This window comes from Leptodactylus fuscus, chromosome 6 (assembly GCF_031893055.1).
Source record: "Leptodactylus fuscus isolate aLepFus1 chromosome 6, aLepFus1.hap2, whole genome shotgun sequence".
Classification (NCBI taxonomy): Eukaryota; Metazoa; Chordata; class Amphibia; order Anura; family Leptodactylidae; genus Leptodactylus; species Leptodactylus fuscus.
The window spans coordinates 111,417,508-111,437,465 of NC_134270.1; the positions used below are offsets into that span (position 1 = coordinate 111,417,508).

Genomic DNA, 19,958 nt, shown 5'->3' on the forward strand with positions numbered 1-19,958 from the left:
TCCAGACAATAAGTGATCACAGGGATCACCAGTGATCAGCAATAATCTGATTAGCATGAGTTCAATGCCACTAAAAGGGAACTAAAGCATTGCACACTTTGCACTTATAGCAATGGGCTGTCCATGTAATGTGCACATGTGCAGAGTCCTCTACAATGGGAGACTCTCTTTGTAGTCTTTATGATTGGTGTTGATGCTCCAAGTGATATAAGAGTATGACCATTTTGGAAGGGTCCTTTACTTTTAATTCATTACTATAACAGGTGGTGGAGGTGGTGTAAAGGGTTGTTCCAGAGAGTGGAATTGCAGCTCAGACTCATTCACATCAAAGGAGCCAAGACACAAAACATGGACACTTTTTTTTAGCACAGTGAATGTCATAAAGTTTTTTTTTTTTTTTTTCACACACAAAAAACCCCATGGGAAATATGCAAATCTCTTTTCCAGGATGTAAATAGGAAAACAATGCCTCTGCTTGCTGCCCTCTAGGGGGGCTATTCCTATTTACATCCGGGAAAACAGATATGCATATTTCCCATAATCCCCCAGTGGAGCGAAAATGGCTTTGTAAGTCTCCATAAGCCTGTAAAGGTGCTCTCTCCATAAAGGGGTTGTCGACTTTCAGACCAATATTGAGAAACAAATGTTATTGTTTGTACAATACAAAGATACACAATTTTCCAATATACTTTCTGTATCAATTCCTCACAGTTTTCTAGATCTCTGCTTGTTGTCATTCATTATGTTACATCTAGTACATCCATTCTAAACCTGTGGGTCGCCTAAAGCCATCAAAAAATACATATTTCCGATGGCTTTAGCTGCTGAGAAGCCACGCTACGGTAAAGGCTAAATACTAGACGCCGTAAGGACCTTCTGATGTCATAAGGTCACATGACCGGATAGGCGTGTCTTTACTTGTAAGAAGGTCCTTCCACTGTATCTTGTGTAGTGGAGCAACATGGAGACATGTGAGGTACACGATGTAGTGAAAACATGAGGAATAGATACAGAAAGTATATTGGAAAATTGTACAACTTTTTATTACAGAAACCATAACATTTGTCTCTCAATATTGGTCTGAAAGTGGCCAACCCCTTTAAGGAGTGATATTATCCCCAAAACCTGGTCTAGAAGTCTCTTCATCTCTGCCAAACCAGTTTCCCTACGCTGTGCTGATAAGATCCAACAGATTGAAACAATGCTGTCCACAGCTGGGATTCTGTTCCTTTTGGAATAGATCTACTGGTTTGGCTAAGCCTCGCATCATAGCAATAGGCTTGTTGAAAAAGTCATGCATGATGTTTAAGGGGCTGTCCCTAGAGGGCAGCAAGCAGAGGCATCGTTTTTCTATTTACATCCTGGAAAACATATATGCATATTTCCCATAATCCCCCAGTGGAGCGAAAATGGCTTTGTAAGTCTCCATACGCTTGTAAAGGTGCTCTCTCCTTAAGGAGTGATATTATCTCCAGAACAAAAAAAAAAAAACAGTAATAAAAGCAAAATAAAATATTTTATGTACCCCAAAATGGTGTCAAATAAAACTCGGCAAGCAAAAAACAAGCTCTCATACAGCCATGTTGATGAAGAAATATTTTTAAAATGCAGAGATGAAAAAAAAAAGTTGCCTTATCTTTAAAACCCAAACTAGGCTGTGTCTGTAAAGGGTTAAGCTACAAAAAAATAAAATGTGTAAAACTCCTTTAACAATTTAGTTCTGAATTGCACCAGAAATAGAATGTTACATTCCACAATCTACCACTAGGGAGCAGTGTCTGTCTATAAGAATGCACTAGCAAGCGTAAACCTGTTATTGCACACTACAGGATCACTGGGATGTGGGCGATTGATACAAAACCGGATTCTGGAGGCTCCCACGTAAAACCCATGTGTTTCAGTAACAGAACAGCAGTATGTAATTGGAACGGCGTGACTGGAAAACCCAGTGGGGGCCCTCAACTTTCTTTATAATCTAGCATTCCCATTGTCATGACAGTGAATACAACGTTATTGAGCGAGACCTGCAGCCACTACACTGTTGACACTAATGGCAGTATATTATTTATTAATGGAGTATGTTATGACAATTTTACACTGTACAAATGACATCAGGATTTTCCAACCACTCCGCTCCCTCACCTCCCACTCCAAAAAATCCCTGTCTGAAAGTTTAATTTGTTTATGTGGTCAATTGAGGCTATGAATTTCGTATTGAAGTGGACATCTGATATACAAAATGCTATTTCATTAAACCTGTAGGATAACTTTTATCACAGGGGATGTGAATATGAGCAGTGTAATTTTAACATATAAGGGAGTATGGGAGTAGTTGATCTTATGGTCATAACCGAAGAAATACTGGTATAACTGGTGTGAGCAACTAGGGGACCCCTAAATAGAGATTTTTTAGGCTACGCTCCCTCTTACCCACCCACTCAGGTCAAAAACATCCCCATTATTGTCTCCCTAGACAATACACTATACTCTTTGTTGGCTCCCGCTATATAGTTCACCCTTCACTTTCCCCACACAGTACAATGCCCCTTTAACCAGGTCCAACAAAATCTTTATGATTTTAATGCCGAGGCCCCCATGTTGCGCAAAACACCACATTTCACAGTACCGCTTGCTAATCCCATCTACTCATTGCAGAAAAAAATGCTGTGATTTCTCAGTGAAAACTCAAGTGATTCTGTAAATCGCAGTGTGTCAGTAATACCTATGGAAACAGTGGCATTTTCCATATAGGTATAATTAAAGCAGAAAGTCTGCAGAAGAAAACACTGCAGACTTTGTGTAAAAAACGATGCACAAAAATATGTGATGTGTTGTTTTAGCTGTGGCTCGCTACATGGGGCCTTAGTCTAACCCCTCGTTCACATCTGTGTTTGGTAATCCGTTTGGGGGGTCCCCATGCAGACTCCCCGAATGGATTACCAAACACAGATGTGAACGAGGGGTAAGTCCACTATCACACAATTAGTATTTGGCCAGAATTTTCCATCACTGTTTGTAAGCCAAAACCAAAAGTGGAATCTACACAGAGAAATTAGCTTTGCTTTGGACTCACTTTTTGTTTTGGTTTAGGGTGCGTTATATTGAAAAAAACTCACAAATTCTGTCAAAAATCAAAAATCAAAAAGTACTGCATGCAGAGCTTTTTCATTGAGCTAAATGATGGAAACCATGGTCTATGGCATACATAGGGATTCATTTGTGTCAGTCATAATGTGGATCTGTTGCCATCAAGATTTCTGTTTTGCTGTTCCTATAACACAACAGACAATGGATATCCTAACAGAGATTTGAACATAGTCTTACAAATAGTGACCAAATACTGACCATGTGACAGTGGTCTATTACCGATGACACCTCAGGGTGCATTCACATGGATGAAAATTGTGAGGAATTTGGTGTGATTTTCCACGCTGAAAAAAAAAGCCTCCGATTGATTTTTAATATAATATAGATATAATAGTAAGAGAAAGTCTGCGGAGGAAAACTCTGTGAACTTTCTCTTCAAAGTTCTGCAGGAAAAAGCACAATGCGTTCCCGCCGCAGTTGTTCCTGCAGCACTTTAGCACAGTGGTTCCGGCCTGTGGGGCCTTAGCCTAATGTGTGAAACTGGTCTTACTGTGTAGACAACTACCCAAATTACAAAACATAAGAGATGATAGTGAGTTTTTCACTTGGCACGACTCACTGTGATAGCACTTCCCCTAAAATTACAGGTAAATGTAATGAACATGCACAAGCAATGCAGTCTTTAGTCTTCACTCTCTGTCCATAGACATGAATACATATGGATACAGGGGGTGCAGAGGTAAAATCTGCATTCAGGCCCTCGTGCCTGAGAGGCCCAGAGTCTCTCTACCACATAAGAAGACATCAATATTACATATGGTGCATAGCAGGAGGCTGCCCTGATACAGATGTGGAAGCGCAGCTTTTTTTTTGTTACAGATTTTGTTGCGGTTTTTTGAGCCAAATCCAGGAGTGGATTGAGCAAAAGGTAGAACTGTAAGAGCTTCCTATATGTTTCCTGTTCCATCTGTAACCATTCTAGGCTTAGCCTCAAAAATCAAAGTGACACTTCCTTCAGTGCTTTATTACATATCCCTGAAGAGTATGAAGGTCCATTGGGCTACACCACAACCACCTCCATCATGTTTATTAAGACTTGATCCATGCTGGTTTATACTATTGCGTATCATAACACCCACCGGATTATCATTTACCTTTTTCCATAATCTCTAAAATTCCCTTTTTGATGATGTCATCACGTGTCTGCCGCGAGGTTATCTTCTTGGGAGTGGAGACGATTCCTAGGTGTAGATAAAATTGTTAAGACGTTGCTTTTGCTCATGTGAATATCTTCTGTACGGTACGTCCAATAAAATATCATGTCATTAATATCCTTTAAAGGGGTATACCCACGTCGCATACTTACCCGTCTTCGTTCCTCTAAAATCTTCTGTCTTCCGGCTTTGTTTTGTCATTGTTGGGCGGGGTCACATATGCAAAGCCAAGCGGCGAGATGCCGCCGGCCCTGCGTGCGCGCTCATACACCAGTCTACCCTTCACAATGCGAATACAGACCCGACACCCTGCGGGTCTGTATTAGCATTGTGAAGGGTAGACTGGTGTATGAGCTTGCACGCAGGGCTGGCGGCATCTCGCCGCTTGGCTTTGCATATGTGACCCCGGAGCAGAACAGCATCGCTTCTGCCGCTGCTGTCTTCATGCAGGGCAGAAGCATAGCGATGTGCCTGTGCCGGCGGCCAGTCCCCAGCATCCGCCTATTACAGCGGATGCCGGGGAGTTAGATGCTGGCACAGGTGAAGCCAGCAACATCGCTATGCTTCTGCCCTGCATGAAGCCAGCAGCGGCAGAAGCGATGCTGTTATTCCGCTCCTCCGCCCCCCGCCCCAGAATAGCAGCATCGCTTCTGCCGCTGCTTGCTTCATGCAGGGCAGGCACATAGCGATGTTGCTGGCTTCACCTGTCCCCCAAAGGGTAAACTAACCCCCCCTCCAGGCTCGCTCCCGTGTACTTAGCCCCTCCTCCCTCCCCCCTGAGAGCAGGCAGACACATCACTTGACTCAGGTCAGGGCTGTGGCCACAAAAAAATGAATAAAGTGAGATAGTGGCCAAACAAAGCAGTTTTGCTGAAGCATTGTATTTAGGAAAAGTCTTACATTCACATTTACAAGCAGTATAGATAGGATCCTTGTGACGGGACAACCCCTTTAAGTTACTAAAAAGTCCATACAATAGTTTACATTTATCTGGCCACCAATAGAGCGTGCGTGGGGATTTTCACACAGATTTTCTAGTCTCCTAAATGTCAAACCTCCTACAACAATTCAGGAGGTATTATTACACAGCTAGGCAGATTTACCATTCAGGTGTCTGAAAAAGTAGTATGTAATCTGAAATGGAAAAAAAAAACCAAAACAGCAAAGTGCTCCTCCCCCAACTCTCACCTGCAGAGGACTGTTTTAGCTTTTCACTTTTCTTTTTCCTCCACTTCCAAGGTTTGAAGATCCTCCCCAGCGTTGCCAGCTTACTGTTCCTCCTGGCAGGAGGAGTCCGCATCCCCGTTACTAGATACTCCGTTCGCAGGGCTGGCGACTGCGCCATCTCCTCTATGCGAGAAAAAAGACGAAGCAGAATGTTACCATGATGAGTCACCCTATGACACTCCAATCCCATATGCGATCTCCTCCAGGTAATGGTCTAAACAGTTACACAAGCCAAATGGGCCCCTTGGGCTTGTTTGCGACCCACATTCTACCATGAATTATAAGAGGTAGGAAGCTGGATCTCCATTCAGTATTCCAAGAGAACTGCTATACCAATCCAGAAAAGGTAATACATTAACATATTTAAAGGCACAGTCATACCTGAAGGCTAATGCATTTTAGTCTATCGAAGTCTAACGGGCTATCATAAGGAATAGAACATAAATATTTGTGAGGGTCCAACTCCTGTCTACATTAAAGGTCCTCTGTGATTCACTGATGGCCATGCCCTATCATTCTTTACCAGAAACAGTATCGTACATCTGGCTATGTCACTGCCTGCTATTGCAGTTCAGTTACATTCAGACTGTGTATACTGCCAGATGTGCCTACAACCACCACAGAGCTCATAGTCAGGAGAGACCACTGTACAAGTTTCCAATGTCCATGGGTAACATATAATAGAGGTCATACATTGATCATCTTTTTACATAGACAGAAATAAATGGCCTAAGGATAAATTCCAATATACAACTTAGCACCTAAAAGAGAGTGTAAGGTCAGGGCCCCACGTGGTGTAAACGTCATGGTTTGGCCACGGTAGATACTCTACGGCAAAAAACGCAGCATTTTACAGTCCCTGCAAAGTGCACACAATGCAGAGAAATACATGCAGAGGAATGCTGCGATTTCCATAACCGCTGTGGTTTAGGAAATCACAGCATGTCAATTATACTTATGGAAATGCCGGCAGATTCCCTATAGGTATAATTGAAGCAGAAAGACTTTCTGTGAAAAGCAGCGTGGGAAAAACCGCAATGCTTTTCTGAACCGATTTATCCTATAGTGCTGTGGCCTTCTCGGTGGAGCCTTAGCTTAACGGGTACATTGGGCAGGCTGAAGAGAACTACTGTGTGACAAAATAGGAGAAGGGAGGGTAACAAGTGAAGATGGTGGAGTTTTATGTCAAGGCAAATTAGTAAGGCTGAGCCTGACATTGCGGAAACACTGTGGGGTTTTTTGTAGCAGATTTTGCTGTGTTTTTTTGAGGCAAAGGCTATATATTTCCCATATCTTTTGTATCACCTCCTGGCTCTGGCTTAAAGGGGACCTTTCATGTCCTCCTGCACATCTGGTTTTATATACCGCTACAAAGCAGACAGTACTTTGAATTCAGCGGAAACCCTGAACGGAATGCAGGTGCAGGTGTGAACTGTGCCAATTCTAGAAACACCATGACTCTGCCTTATACTATGAGTTGTACTGTATGTGTGTTAGATACTGTAACTGCTAAGTTGTTTTTCCACCAGAGGCTTGCCACCATATTGTATAAAGTCTTCCTGCTGCTCCAAGGTGTGTTGGTGCTGTCAGCCAAACAGTGAACACTATAATGATGCTATAGATTTTGTATCTGTGGATATTACGACCATTCCTGCAACTTACAAGAAGTTTTTACAACAATAGTGTAACGGGCAGTGAATTGTGCGCCCAATATCTTACCAACAGTCTGTACAAACTTAGACAGACACTCTGAAATATGTAGATTTATCGCAGTAGTTGATGCTGGATGATAATTTTGACAAATCTTTACACAGTCTAGTCTTTTTCTGAAAATACATGTCCACGTCCAGCAAGTTGAAAAATGCAAACTAAATGTGCCACATTGTGCCAAAGATACACCATGTTTATGCCAGTGTCTACTAAAACCACAATAGTAAATCTGGGTCATAGAATGAATCAAAGACTAAAATCATAGCAGACAGAATACAAACACAAAGTAAAAACAGGCAAATGTTCAGGGCAGGTAACAAAAGTATTAAAACTGGCCAGAACATCCAGATAATAGGCGGGGTCTAAAACATGAATCAAAAGCAGTACATTAGCAGAGATACATGATACATGACAGAAGGCCTGAAGACCACAGGTAGCAGACGGCCACATACAATGGAAGCCCATGGACCACAGGTAGCAGAGGTACTAATAAAACAGAAGTCTGTAAACCCAACATTCATAACAGAAGCCAAAAAGCCACAGATAGCAGAAGTACTAACAAAATGTAAGTCTGTAAGCCCAACATTCATAGCAGAAGCCTAAAGGCCGCAGATAGCAGGGGTACTAACAAAATGGAGGTCCATAATCCAAACATTCACAATAGAAGCCAAAAGGCCACAAGTAGCAGGGGTATGAACATATTAGAAGTCCAGAAGCCACGGGTAGCAGAGGCATAACCATAACAGAAGCCCATATGCCAAAGTTATCAGAAATACATACTTATAGTACATACATGGCAGAAACCTGAAGACCACAGGTAGAAGAGGTACAAACATAACAGAAGCCTGTACGGCAAAGGTAGCAGTGATATAAACATAATGGAATCCCGTGGGCCAAATATTCATTGCAAAAGCCCAAAGCCCACTGATAGCAGAGGTACTAACATAAGGGAAGGACATCCACATCAATAAAGAAATACGTGACGGAAGGGCATACATCTACAGAATTACAGACTTGATTCTGACATCAATCCAAAAAATAACTTAGACTTATAAAAAAAAAGACAGCAGACTTTATACAGTACATACAGGCAGGCAGGGATTGGCAGAAGAAAGCTTAGCAGGTGAGCACATTAATCCTTAAATACAAAGGAGCGTTTGCATTGGTAACCTGCACAGAGCACTGGCATTACAAACAGCAATCAGGATAATGAGGCAGTGTTCTATAGGGTTCCAGCAAACAATTGAATGAAAAAGACCTGAAGCCTTGCACAGTAGTTCTGGACCCAGACCACTCCTGGAATAGCAGTTTATGTCAGGATTGTTGACCTAAGCACTGAGAAAGAGCCTTAAAGCCTGTGTATGGATGAAGTTGATCACTACCTTTATGGTTAAAAAAGCAATTGAGTAGTAGGACCAGTTAGAAGAAGCTGGAAGAAGTTGCATACTACAGAGTGAAACTGCACGAGTCTCCTCAGGGGGTTACTGCCAAGCCTAACAAAACAGAAATCATGGAAATCGCCAAGGATGTAGGAAAGGCTTTCAGGGAAATAGGGGATGAAATCACTGTCTGAAAGAGACAAATTCTAATGGTGGATTCTAGTTCCATACAGAATAACCCTCACCAAGTGTACCTCTGCACTTCAGCAAACCAGGGTATTTGTGAGAAACTGTCAAGGTGATGGCCAAAAAGTTGGGTTCCATTAAACTAAAACTGAAGGTCAAACAGCGAGGGTGTGATTCTAAAAGTAGGCCAGAGATAGCCAATATGGATGAAGAAAACTAACAACCCTTGGACTAGGTAACGTTTGTGCTTGTTTGTGTCAAGCGACATGTATGTGCAGATAGTCTGCATTTAACTACATTTTAGGTATTTGCATGGTTTGTACTATTCATAGGTGGGTATGTGGTCCATCGTGGTCTCTGGTCGTTTGTGTGGATACACAGCATGGCACCACACAGGTTCTGTACTAAGTTGGAAGCAGAGTAGACAGAAATCCAACATTGCAGAATGCAGTGAGCTGTCAGGGGCCACTAAAGGCTAGGTTCACACCTGCGCTTGTATTCCATTTGGGGTTTCCCTCCCTGAACCCGCTTAAAAAATGTGGACAGAAATGTCCTGCAAACAGGACTTTTCTCTCCACATTTTTCAGGCAGAAATCTGGTGGGCCCCATTATAGTCTGTGGGGTCCATGGGAACCGAAAAATGGAAAGGCGAATGCTATTGTAGACCTAGCAGAAGCGTGCATGGGACTCAGAATACTGCAGTAGAGAACCAGGAAGAGCTGTAGAGCCACGGCAACCTTCACTGCATTAGAGGCAGAGACCAATCCTGTAACTGTTTACAGCACCTTGACCTTAACCTATATTGTGGCATTACTTTGGACTGCCAGGGAGAGAAGCTATTCCATGACCCTGTGAAACCTGCAAAAGGTTTCAGACCATTTTAAGCATGAAAGCATGTACTGTGCAGACATTTAACCCTGTCAGGGGCGAATGCAGGGCCGGGCGAGCCGGGCAACCGCCCGGGGCCCCGCGCTCAGCGGGGCCCCGCGGCGCGGCTGGGGCCTAACAAAATGGTCCCGGTCGGCATGTCCCGATTCCAGCTGTCAGCGTTAAAGCAGGAGCTAACAGCAAATGCTTTAAACACCTATGTATTCAGCGCATCGGCGGTAGGACGCCGACGCGCTAAATACATAGGCGTTTAAAGCAGGAGCTGTCACAGCTCAGCTCCTGCTTTAACGCTGAGCTCCGGCATTTGTAGCCGCGATATGATGACGTCATCACATCGCGGCTACAATATGTGTATGAGGGAGAGAGCTGCGGGGGAACGAGGAATGGTGAGTGTGTGTGAGAACGGCATGACACTGGGGCAGATGGAGGGGGAGAACGGCATGACACTGGGGCAGATGAAGGGGGAGAGAACAGCATGACACTGGGGCAGATGAAGGGGGAGAGAACAGCATGACACTGGGGCAGATGGAGGGGGAGAACGGCATGACACTGGGGCAGATGGAGGGGGGAGAACGGCATGACACTGGGGCATATGGAGGGGGAGAACGGCATGACACTGGGGCAGATGGAGGGGGGAGAACAGCATGACACTGGGGCAGATGGTGGGGGAGAACGGCATGACACTGGGGCAGATGAAGGGGGGGAGAACAGCATGACACTGGGGCAGATGAAGGGGGGAGAATGGCATGACACTGGGGCAGATGAAGGGGGGAGAACAGCATGACACTGGGGCAGATGGAGGGGGAGAACGGCATGGCACTGGGGCAGATGAAGGGGGAGAGAACGGCATGACACTGGGGCAGATGAAGGGGGGAGAACGGCATGACACTGGGGCAAATGAAGGGGGGGAGAACGGCATGACACTGAAGCAGATGAAGGGGGGGAGAATGGCATGACATTGGGGCAGATGAAGGGGGGAGAACGGCATGACACTGGGGCAAATGAAGGGGGGAGAATGGCATGACACTGGGGCAGAGACGGGGGAAATGAAACTGTGGGCAGATAAAGGGGGAGAATGGCATGAAACTGGGGACAGAGATAGAGGGGGGGACATGAAACTAGGGGTAGATGAAGGGTGTATATGAAAATGGGGGAGAGATGGAGGGGGGGACATATAATTTACGGGTGACTGTAGGAGGATTATACTGTGTGGAATCACATGAAAATTGAATGAGAATGGGTGGAGTCAACATAAAAGTGGGTGGGGCCTAATTTGCTGCACGTTTTGTTCCCACTTTCTAGTCTTCAACAGTTGGGAAGTACAGGTTAGAAGTGCGAGACCCCCCAGTAAGTAGGGCCCCGCCAAAGTCAATTGCCCAGGGCCCCGCAAACCCTGGATCCGCCACTGAACCCTGTTACTTCTGTGTGAGTGTGACCACAGATAGAAACTGTGCAAAATGTGTCTGTAATAGCTATGGCGCCCATCTGCGATTAGCAATTGTTTAAGTTGTGTTCACACCACACACATGTAACCGCTCAACTTGTGTGCCTGCCTAAGTTTTATAAAGACTAAGCTGTGTGCCAACCACAAACCAGTAAGCACTACGTTATGTGCCCACCACAGACTTGTGACCATTACGTTGTGTGCCCATCAGAGACTTGTGATCTCTCAGCCATGTACCCATCACAGACTTATAGGTGCCAAGTCGTGTTCCCATTATAGACTGCAAATTCAGTGTGGAATAAAGTTCTGTTGCTTTGCACATTGTTTCCATGTCCATTACTGTGACATTATTGAGTGGGGTACTGCAACTGGGTCTTTGGCCACACCTTAAAAAATGGCCCTCATGCAGGCTTCTGGTGTATATAGCACACTACTTCACTTTCAGCTTCATAGGCATGTTTACTAGGTGGCCTGCAGCTGGCAAAAGAGTAGGCTTGAGTCACAATTATGGCTGCTACACAAATCTGGGATGTCCTAAAGTCAGAAAGCTACTAACAATCTATTAATAAATTTCCCCTACTGTCTCATAATTCAATGTGCCCCTGTTCTGTATGGAGTCATGAAATGGTTAACATTGCTTGTGACCCTCCGTGTATTCTCATGGTTATTGATTTTAGCGAACCATTGGTGTTGTTAATCGTCCGCATCTCTTCTATTTAATAACCTGCTCATTTATCATAAACGGAGGAGGAATAAAACTCAGCAGATTTCCAGCAGCCCACAGCCAGGATATAAATAATATACCAGCCCTGAACACAAGGAACAGAGACATCCATTATGTATACAGCTGGTCTCAAGAGGAACAGTCTGCACAGACACCTCTGCGACCTGCAAGCTATACACGAAGAAATGTCTCGTGTCCTTTTGCACCCAGATTTATCCAACCAATATCAGTGACCTGTATTAAAAAATAATCCAATATTAGAAAATTGTTATGTTTGTTACTGGGGAAGTTGGATGGCAACCATTTAACCACCATTACAGTTCACAATGTGGTTGTAACCCTGCTTTCCTAGAATTCTGAATTGTAATGTCATACATCACATTATACTGTATATTGTAAATGCAGTCCTTTCTGCAGGTATCATGTTATAGAGCAGGAGGAGATGGGTAGACTGATATGTGGTTTTACCACTGTAATCGGTCATTTATTCCTTTATATCTCTGCTCATACTCGGTTAAGGAAACAACCTTGGGTGTTTATATCAGTGATTGATAACGGTCTCTGTTGGAGTCTCTATACAGAAATAGCAATACAGTAGTGCCTGGGACTGCCCAATGGATGACTAAACCCAGAATAAGAAGAGGTTTGATGGAATAAATGACAATTGGAAGTTTATTAACAAAACTAAATATTAATCCATTCGGCAAATCCTAATTTATAACATGCTACCTGCAGATTGGACTCCATGTTCTTGTCCACAATGTCAGTCAGTGTTCACTACTTACTTGTGACAATTAATGTCCCTGTATCCAGTGACAGCTACATGGAGGACTTTGTGTCCGCAGAAAAAAAAATGGACACCAGGCAGAGAGGCTGAGAATGCTCACGGGCGGTCACCTTTGAAAACCCATTCAAATGAATGGGTTTTAAAGCCGACCGCTCACAAGCTGTCTGCTGTCCAGTTTCCCCCGGGTTTACGACGGACACCCCGGGGCGGACAGCAGTGATAGTGTGAACATCGCTTTACAGGTGCAACTTTTTCTTCCATCAGAAAAGTATCTAACATGACTGAAGAAAGCTTTCACTATGTATTTTGAGAGTTTCGCCTCAGACGAAGGCAGTGCAGCGAAATGTGTGCCGGGATGTGTGCTGTTTGGGTAGGGTTTACATTATGGGCTGTAAGCCGATGGCTGGTCAGGTAATGGAGGGGGGTGTACATCTCACCCAGACGACTAAGGTGGGTGAGATGAGAAAACTCCAGAAGAAATGTTTGTGCTCAGCAGATAACTTTCGTCTGCTGAGCATTTTGGTAAATGCCCAGTACTGGGCTGGATTTTTAGGAATGACAGGTAGGATTGGTAGTGGGACCTGTCATTCCACCCTCCTCCAGTCCACACTTTGGGGATGTCCCGTCAGCGACTCAGCTGCAGAGAGTCTGCTCATCAAGGGAGGCTTAAGAAGTCAGTTCCAGCAGCAGACTGTGGCAGAGTTTGGCTGGAGAGCCAACAGAGAGGTCATATTTTTGGAGCTGCACTACCTTTTTGAGTGAAAATAAACTCAATTTTTGTTTTGGACTAAAGAATCTGGACTTTTGTGTCTATGCCACCCCACCTAGAAACCCCAGACCCTGACAGGGCTTATTACTTTTGTATACATTCTGGCTCTGCTATTTGTCTTAAAGCATCTTAAGGCTAAGGCACCACAGGACAACCCACAGCAATAAAGTGCTGCGGAAAAAAACGCGGCAGCAACGCATTCTGTTACAATAATACCTATGGGGAAACTGCTGGCATTTCCATATAATTGACATGCTGTGATTTGCAAAACTGCACCGTGTCCTCACGGCAGTTTTTGCATCAAAGTGGGCATACACTTTGCCCATATTGTAAAATGCCACAATTGTTTCTGCCACGGACAAATCATGGCGTTTATGTCCCGTGCGGCCCCGGCCTAAAGCTGTTTTTTAGATATTTATGACCTATTTGACTATATACTTTACATGGGAAGAATATGCAAATCTGTCTCCCAAGATGTAAACAGGGAGACAGTGCCTCTGTTATGCTGCCCTCTATAGCAAGCACCCTGAACAACATGCCCGACTTCCCAGAAGTCTTTACTGCATGATGCGAGGTTATAACCAAATCAATTTCTCAGCTATGGACAGCACTGTTTCTGTCTCTTTGGACTTCATCAGCGCAGCCTAGAGAGAATTGATTTGGTTTAAGTAAGAGGCTGAAAGACCAGATTGTGGGGATAACATCACTCCTTAGGGAGAGACCACCTTCTCAGGTGTGTAGAGACTTATACAGCGATAGTTGCTCCACTGCAAGGGAACATGGGAAGAATATGCAAATCTGTCTCCCAAGATGTAAACAGGGAGACAGTGCCTCCCTGTTTACATCTTGGGAGACAGATTTGCATATTCTTCCCATGTTCCCTTGCAGTGGAGCAACTATGGCTGTATAAGTCTCCACACACCTGAGAAGGTGGTCTCTCCCTAAGGATAGACGTTATCCCCATATATACTTTACTGGATACAAGTAATGCTCTATTACTACATTGACGTACACCTTCTCAGCTAATATGGACCTATAGGCGAACCACTTGATTTAGTACTCACTTTCCAATACTTACCTACATGTAGCATCATTTATGTGGATCCCTTGAATCCTATGTATGTGATGTATTTTGTATATTTCTTTGTTTTTTATATATGTTAAATAAAAAGGAATTATTTTTGTGGGACTTTTTTGTATGATTTTCGTCACATAAGATTGTTGGAGGTCCTGGTGCCAGAATAGAAATGTTCGCCAGGTGTGGTATTCCATTCTAACTCAGGCCAGGAAACTGGCGTCAAATATAATAAATCAGTCAGGCCTAGGCGTCCCTTCTTTGGCCCGTCCCGATCCCAGCACACATTTGCAGAATGTGGTAGGCAAGGTACAGATTGCAGTTTGAGGTGCACATTTGGTGAAATTTGCGCCTCTATATCATCCCTCTATACCAGTTTTTTGATGTAGAGGGAATGATGAATTCCCCCCATGAGTTTTATCAAACAACAGACTCATCTCTGCTACATTTACATATTTCTAGCAAGGAGCTTCACATTAAATTAGATAGAGAGTGCAGTGGCCTGGAATGTACCGCTCAAACTAACCATCAAAAATCGGAATGAGCCCAACCTTCATCACATCATTAAATAAATAACAAGATGATGGAAGAGCTTTCAACTTTACATCTTATTAGATATTTATTAGAAGACTGGACGGTGTCTCCAATCCCATCTCATCAAGTTTGCGGAGCGCGCGGAGCATCACAAGATCATTAGATTTATTCACAACACGGGATCTCACAAATAAATACACAATATTTATTCAGGTCTAGAGAAAAAGAAATGATTTAACATCTATCCATAAATTATCTTTTAATATTCAGTCTAATATCACATGAGACCACTTTCACATGGCAGTATTCTGGTCAGTATTTTGCATCAGTATTTGTACGTTGGGAAATTAAATAAGTGCTGAGCTATAGAGTACATCTGTAATACAGATCTGCAATATGGACATGCAATGACATAGAATTCACTAGTATTTCATCAGTATTCACAACTGTGTTTACATTTATTAGTTTTATTTTGTAAGGCAAAAAATGGATCTCATACGTATTTCATTCATTCTCATAGATTTCAATGGGCATTTTCCAACTGTAAAACAGCGGAAAATAGTGAATGCTGCATTAAAAAAATCAAAAAAACAATACATGTCCGTATACCGTATATAATTTAACATTAAGTCCATTTGTGTGAAAGAAACCTAAATCTATTTATAGTCTATCTATGAGTCGAGCTGTCAGAACAGATATGTATTGTAGTTTCCCAACCCACTGCTGTAAAGTAACATTAGTTATAGTAAGAAGCACATAAAAGAACATAAAATGCTGCTATTTACCTCACTGAAGACTCAAGAACGTCAGACCCACGGCTATAAACCAAAGATGAGAAAACTGAGGGTCCCTCACCTAACACCACATTTAATGAGCTCTCTTTGCAAGGTCAAATGGCACAGCTTTCTAAACAACAGGGGGCAGTAAAGAACCCACTTCACCTGCATCGGCAATTTAAAGGGCTACTAATTCTGAGGTCAACAGCTTGCAGGGGTATGAAGGCAGAGATCATGTGGACAGGGATCATTCTGCACCTCCGTTCAGTCATTCCATTGAAGAATACTATGATTAGCCTCTTCCCAGCCTGACATGGCTGATAACAGAGTACAATAGATGCATGCAATGACTAATGCAGATAACATAGACATAATATTCCTGTTATAGTTGATATGTCAGCTATGTTAATAGGCTAAAGGTGCAATGGCCAATATGGAGCTAGAGTCACATCTCTGCTCCTCTTGACCTTGGGTAGATCATACAGCCAGAATCCATCATCCACATTGTATTCATCTGACCTGACAATATGTGTTACCCCAGCACTAACCTCAGAGAGACGTTCACAGCTCTCCGGGATGACACAAGCTGCATGTGGACATCCCCAGGGGTATGATCAGGAAACCCCTGTGTCGTTTCAATGACAGCTGCAAAGCAGTGGGTTCATCCACACGACTGTACATCCCTGGAAAGAGAGCGGATGGGAAGCAGCGTTACACCCTACACCAAGCAGCTAGAGTCAGTTGCAGCAGTTGTCCCATCCTGCAGAATAATTTATTTCATGGGGATGTCAGCTCAGTGCTGCAGAATCCTGTATGGAGAGGACTGCAGCCAAAATTACGCCTCCGGACGCCCAATCCATGCATGTCTCTCTAGGGATGAATCATCTCTCCTCTTCATGCTTCTCTGGACAGGCTCTTTATCCTCCGCCAAATAATTCCTGCAGAGCATTGCAGCTCCCTCCCCTAGCTGTGAATGCTCATGTGTGCAATACTCTGATATCCATACCTGCCTTATGATCTCTGCCCAATCCTCCAGAAGACATGGCATTGTATTAATGTATATGGGGTGTGAGATGCAGGATATAGCCAGTGGTGTACATAAGACTGAAAAAATAATATAATAAGGACACTGATGAAGCTGGTGGAGGTATAAGTTTGGGTCACATTGAAAAATCTGTGCCCATGTCTTCTTACGTAGGAGGGGGAATACTTCCTTAGAGATAATTTTCTGTCATTGATGTAACTTGAAGCTTAATGTGCCAGTACAAAATCTGTAATAGACCCAAATTATCATTTATATATGATATCTGCTGTAGATACTGATACTTAGTAAAGTATTACAATTCTACTTGTTACTAATAATATGAGGGTCATCGAGGTTCAAAATGGGTAACACCATGTGAGTCACATTAATAGAGCCCCATCAAGTACTAAGCGGTCATAAAGGACAGTGGTAATATGTGAGGTACATGATGGGGTTACTAGTAATGTGATGCACATCGTTGTAATAATTAATAATACCATGTGGTTCACATTAATAATAAGTAACCCCATCATAATGGCCACACAGGGGTTAATGTAAGTCAATTTAACCCTAATGTTCCTCAACGTTGACTGGTCAGAATGCAAAATAGCTCTAACCAGGGGCGTAACTTGAGGAAGTGTAAAGGGTGCAGTCACACCAGGGCCCAGGAGCTTTTTAGGGGTCTGTAAGAACTGGTATCAGTATGGAGATTGCAGCTTCCATCTTGCCCATAAAAGAAGGAGACCCACAGATTATCCACAGCTCCTGTAACCATCACTATCAAGAATTTGTTGCAGGGATGAGGTAGGGGGCCCCAGACAAAAGATTGCACCACGGCCCACAAGACTTTAGTTACGCCACTGGCTCTAACTGCCCTGGTGCTTTTATTTTTGTACTGTTACTGTTTATTTCTAGGTCAATGATGAAGGGGTCCCAGTCTTGATCTGCAGGATCTGGCAACTTAGTCCAATAGACAAATTGCCTATTGATTTCAATAAGTGCCATTTAACATGCAAAGTTCTATAACTGCAGAAAGCACAACATCAACTTTTTTGCCCTAAAATATTAAGAAAAAAAGGAATAAACATCACCTTTATATCATGAGTTCCTTCTAACAAAGAGAGGGGGACCAAATTAAATTCCCATGGATTTCTTAAAAGCTCATGTCCAACATTTTGCATGCAGTATTTTAACAGGGCCTTTCACCATCTTCACCAAGCACAGCACTTTGCATCAGTTATTAGGCAATGCTCCACTGATTCTGGCACAGTTGGATTTCTCTAGCCCCCACCATTCCTAAGTAATAAGTGTTTATTGATGCTGATATGCTATGTAGGCCCTAATATTGTCAGGTGGGTAGGATCAGACAGGAGCAGGTAATGGGTGTGATTCTGAACTCTGACATTGTCCACTACCGATTGTGGCTCCAAATCACACCCCTTGCCTGCTCCTGCCTGACACTGTCCAGTACTGGGCCTAAATAGCATATCAGACACCCAAACTAACAGCATTGATTGCTCAGCAATGGTGAGGGCTAGAGAAAAATTTCCAACTGTGCTGGAATCAGTGGAATAGCACCTATTAACAGACAATAAGAAGTGGAGATGGTGAAAGTAGTGAAAGGTCCTCTTTAAAATAGAATACGTGTCAACACTGTTTGCTGTTTGGTATTTCATGTTCAATTATATTTGCTACCTGCTACTTCCTGATTTGCATCATCTTATGTCTGGTCCTTCTTGTTGCAATTTCATTGTTGAGGAGTGTAAACAGCAACAGATTCTTTACAGTCAGGGTATGTTGAGACAGCAGGATCAGGTACTGATTTTGAGGCAGATTCTAAGCCAATATCAGTGGCAGATTCTGCCCTCTTTCTGCCTCCCACTGTTTTCAATGAGAGACAGGTATCAAAGCAGGATGCTGAAAAAATAAGCATCTTGTTGCTGCCACAGAGTCCATGGCAGGAGATTTCTTCATCTGGGTCTAATTATGGCAGAAAGCCTTGACTAAAAGTCAAAGCTCATCTTTAGCATTTTGCCATGGGGAGGCGGAGGGCCGAAAATGAAGAGAAATTAAGGCATGTGAACGGCCCCTTACAGTAGTCAAACTATGGAGTATCCTAACCAAGGAGGTAGTAAGCATGTCAGCATTAAAAAACAGGCTTGATGCTTAATTGGTAACAAGTGACATTGTGAATTCTAGTTAATCTAACTACAAGTTATAAGAAGTAGGGTTTTGAGATGTTGATCCAGGGATTTTTTCTGGTTGAAGACAAAAAACCTTATTAGGTTTGATCTAGATTAGTGTCTTGATCTAGATTGAGTCTAGATCAGTGATTCCCTAACATGATGTACAGCAGTCTTGTGTAGAGGACATTAGGTAATACTAATAGGTGTTTAGGGGCCACTGGAGAGCATTATTAAGTGTCTGCGGGCCCCGGAGAGCAGTACTAAGTGTCTGAGAACAACTGGAGAGCATTATTAGATGTCTGGGGTCATTTGAGAGTATTTCTAGGTGTCTGGAGGCATTTGCGAACACGATACTATGGAAGTATGGTGATGGTAAAACGTAAATTTTTATGTGTGCTGGGTGGGGAGTTGAGGATGGTGCTGCTTTGAGGGTGCATTCACAAAATGCAGTTGTGAGGCTGGTATGGTGTGGGTTTAAGTTAGGTTTTCTATATTAACAAGTTAAATAAATGTATTTTTTAGCTGTAAGTTGTCTTTTGGTAAAAATGATTTGGTATCGGCATCTGACAAGGTTTGGAAATACTGTTGTATAATTTCAGTGTCAACTTGATGGACCTGCTTCGTTTTTACACCTTATTAACTATGTATGTAGCTGCACATAGGACAAATTGAGTCACTGTGCAAATACATTACATTACTAGTCCGGTAGGGATCCTGAGTTGCAGCTTGAATTATGCCCAGAGCTGCGCTCACTGTTCTGCTGGTGTAGTCACTGTGTACAGACATTACTTATTCTGGACTGATACTGATTTGCAGCCTGAATCATATTCCACTCACTATTCTGATGTAGATATACCCTGATAACTCAAGCATTCTGAGAAATGTATAGCAAACAAGCAGCAGAGGTGCATCAATGTCTCTGTATTGTATCTAACTAATATACTGTAT

The 19,958-nt window shown here is 43.1% G+C and overlaps 1 protein-coding gene across 2 annotated transcripts in view; it reads right to left on the reverse strand.

Moving 5' to 3' along the window:
* PHACTR3 (phosphatase and actin regulator 3) overlaps positions 1-19,958 on the reverse strand; it is a 120,922-nt gene that overhangs the window by 88,789 nt on the left and 12,175 nt on the right. For both annotated transcript variants that reach the window (XM_075277015.1, XM_075277014.1), the window contains exons 2-3: positions 5,490-5,651; positions 4,242-4,328 (exon numbers count right to left, since the gene is read on the reverse strand). In XM_075277015.1, coding sequence (XP_075133116.1) covers positions 4,242-4,328; positions 5,490-5,651 — 249 coding nt within the window. The remainder of the gene's footprint in view (positions 1-4,241; positions 4,329-5,489; positions 5,652-19,958) is intronic.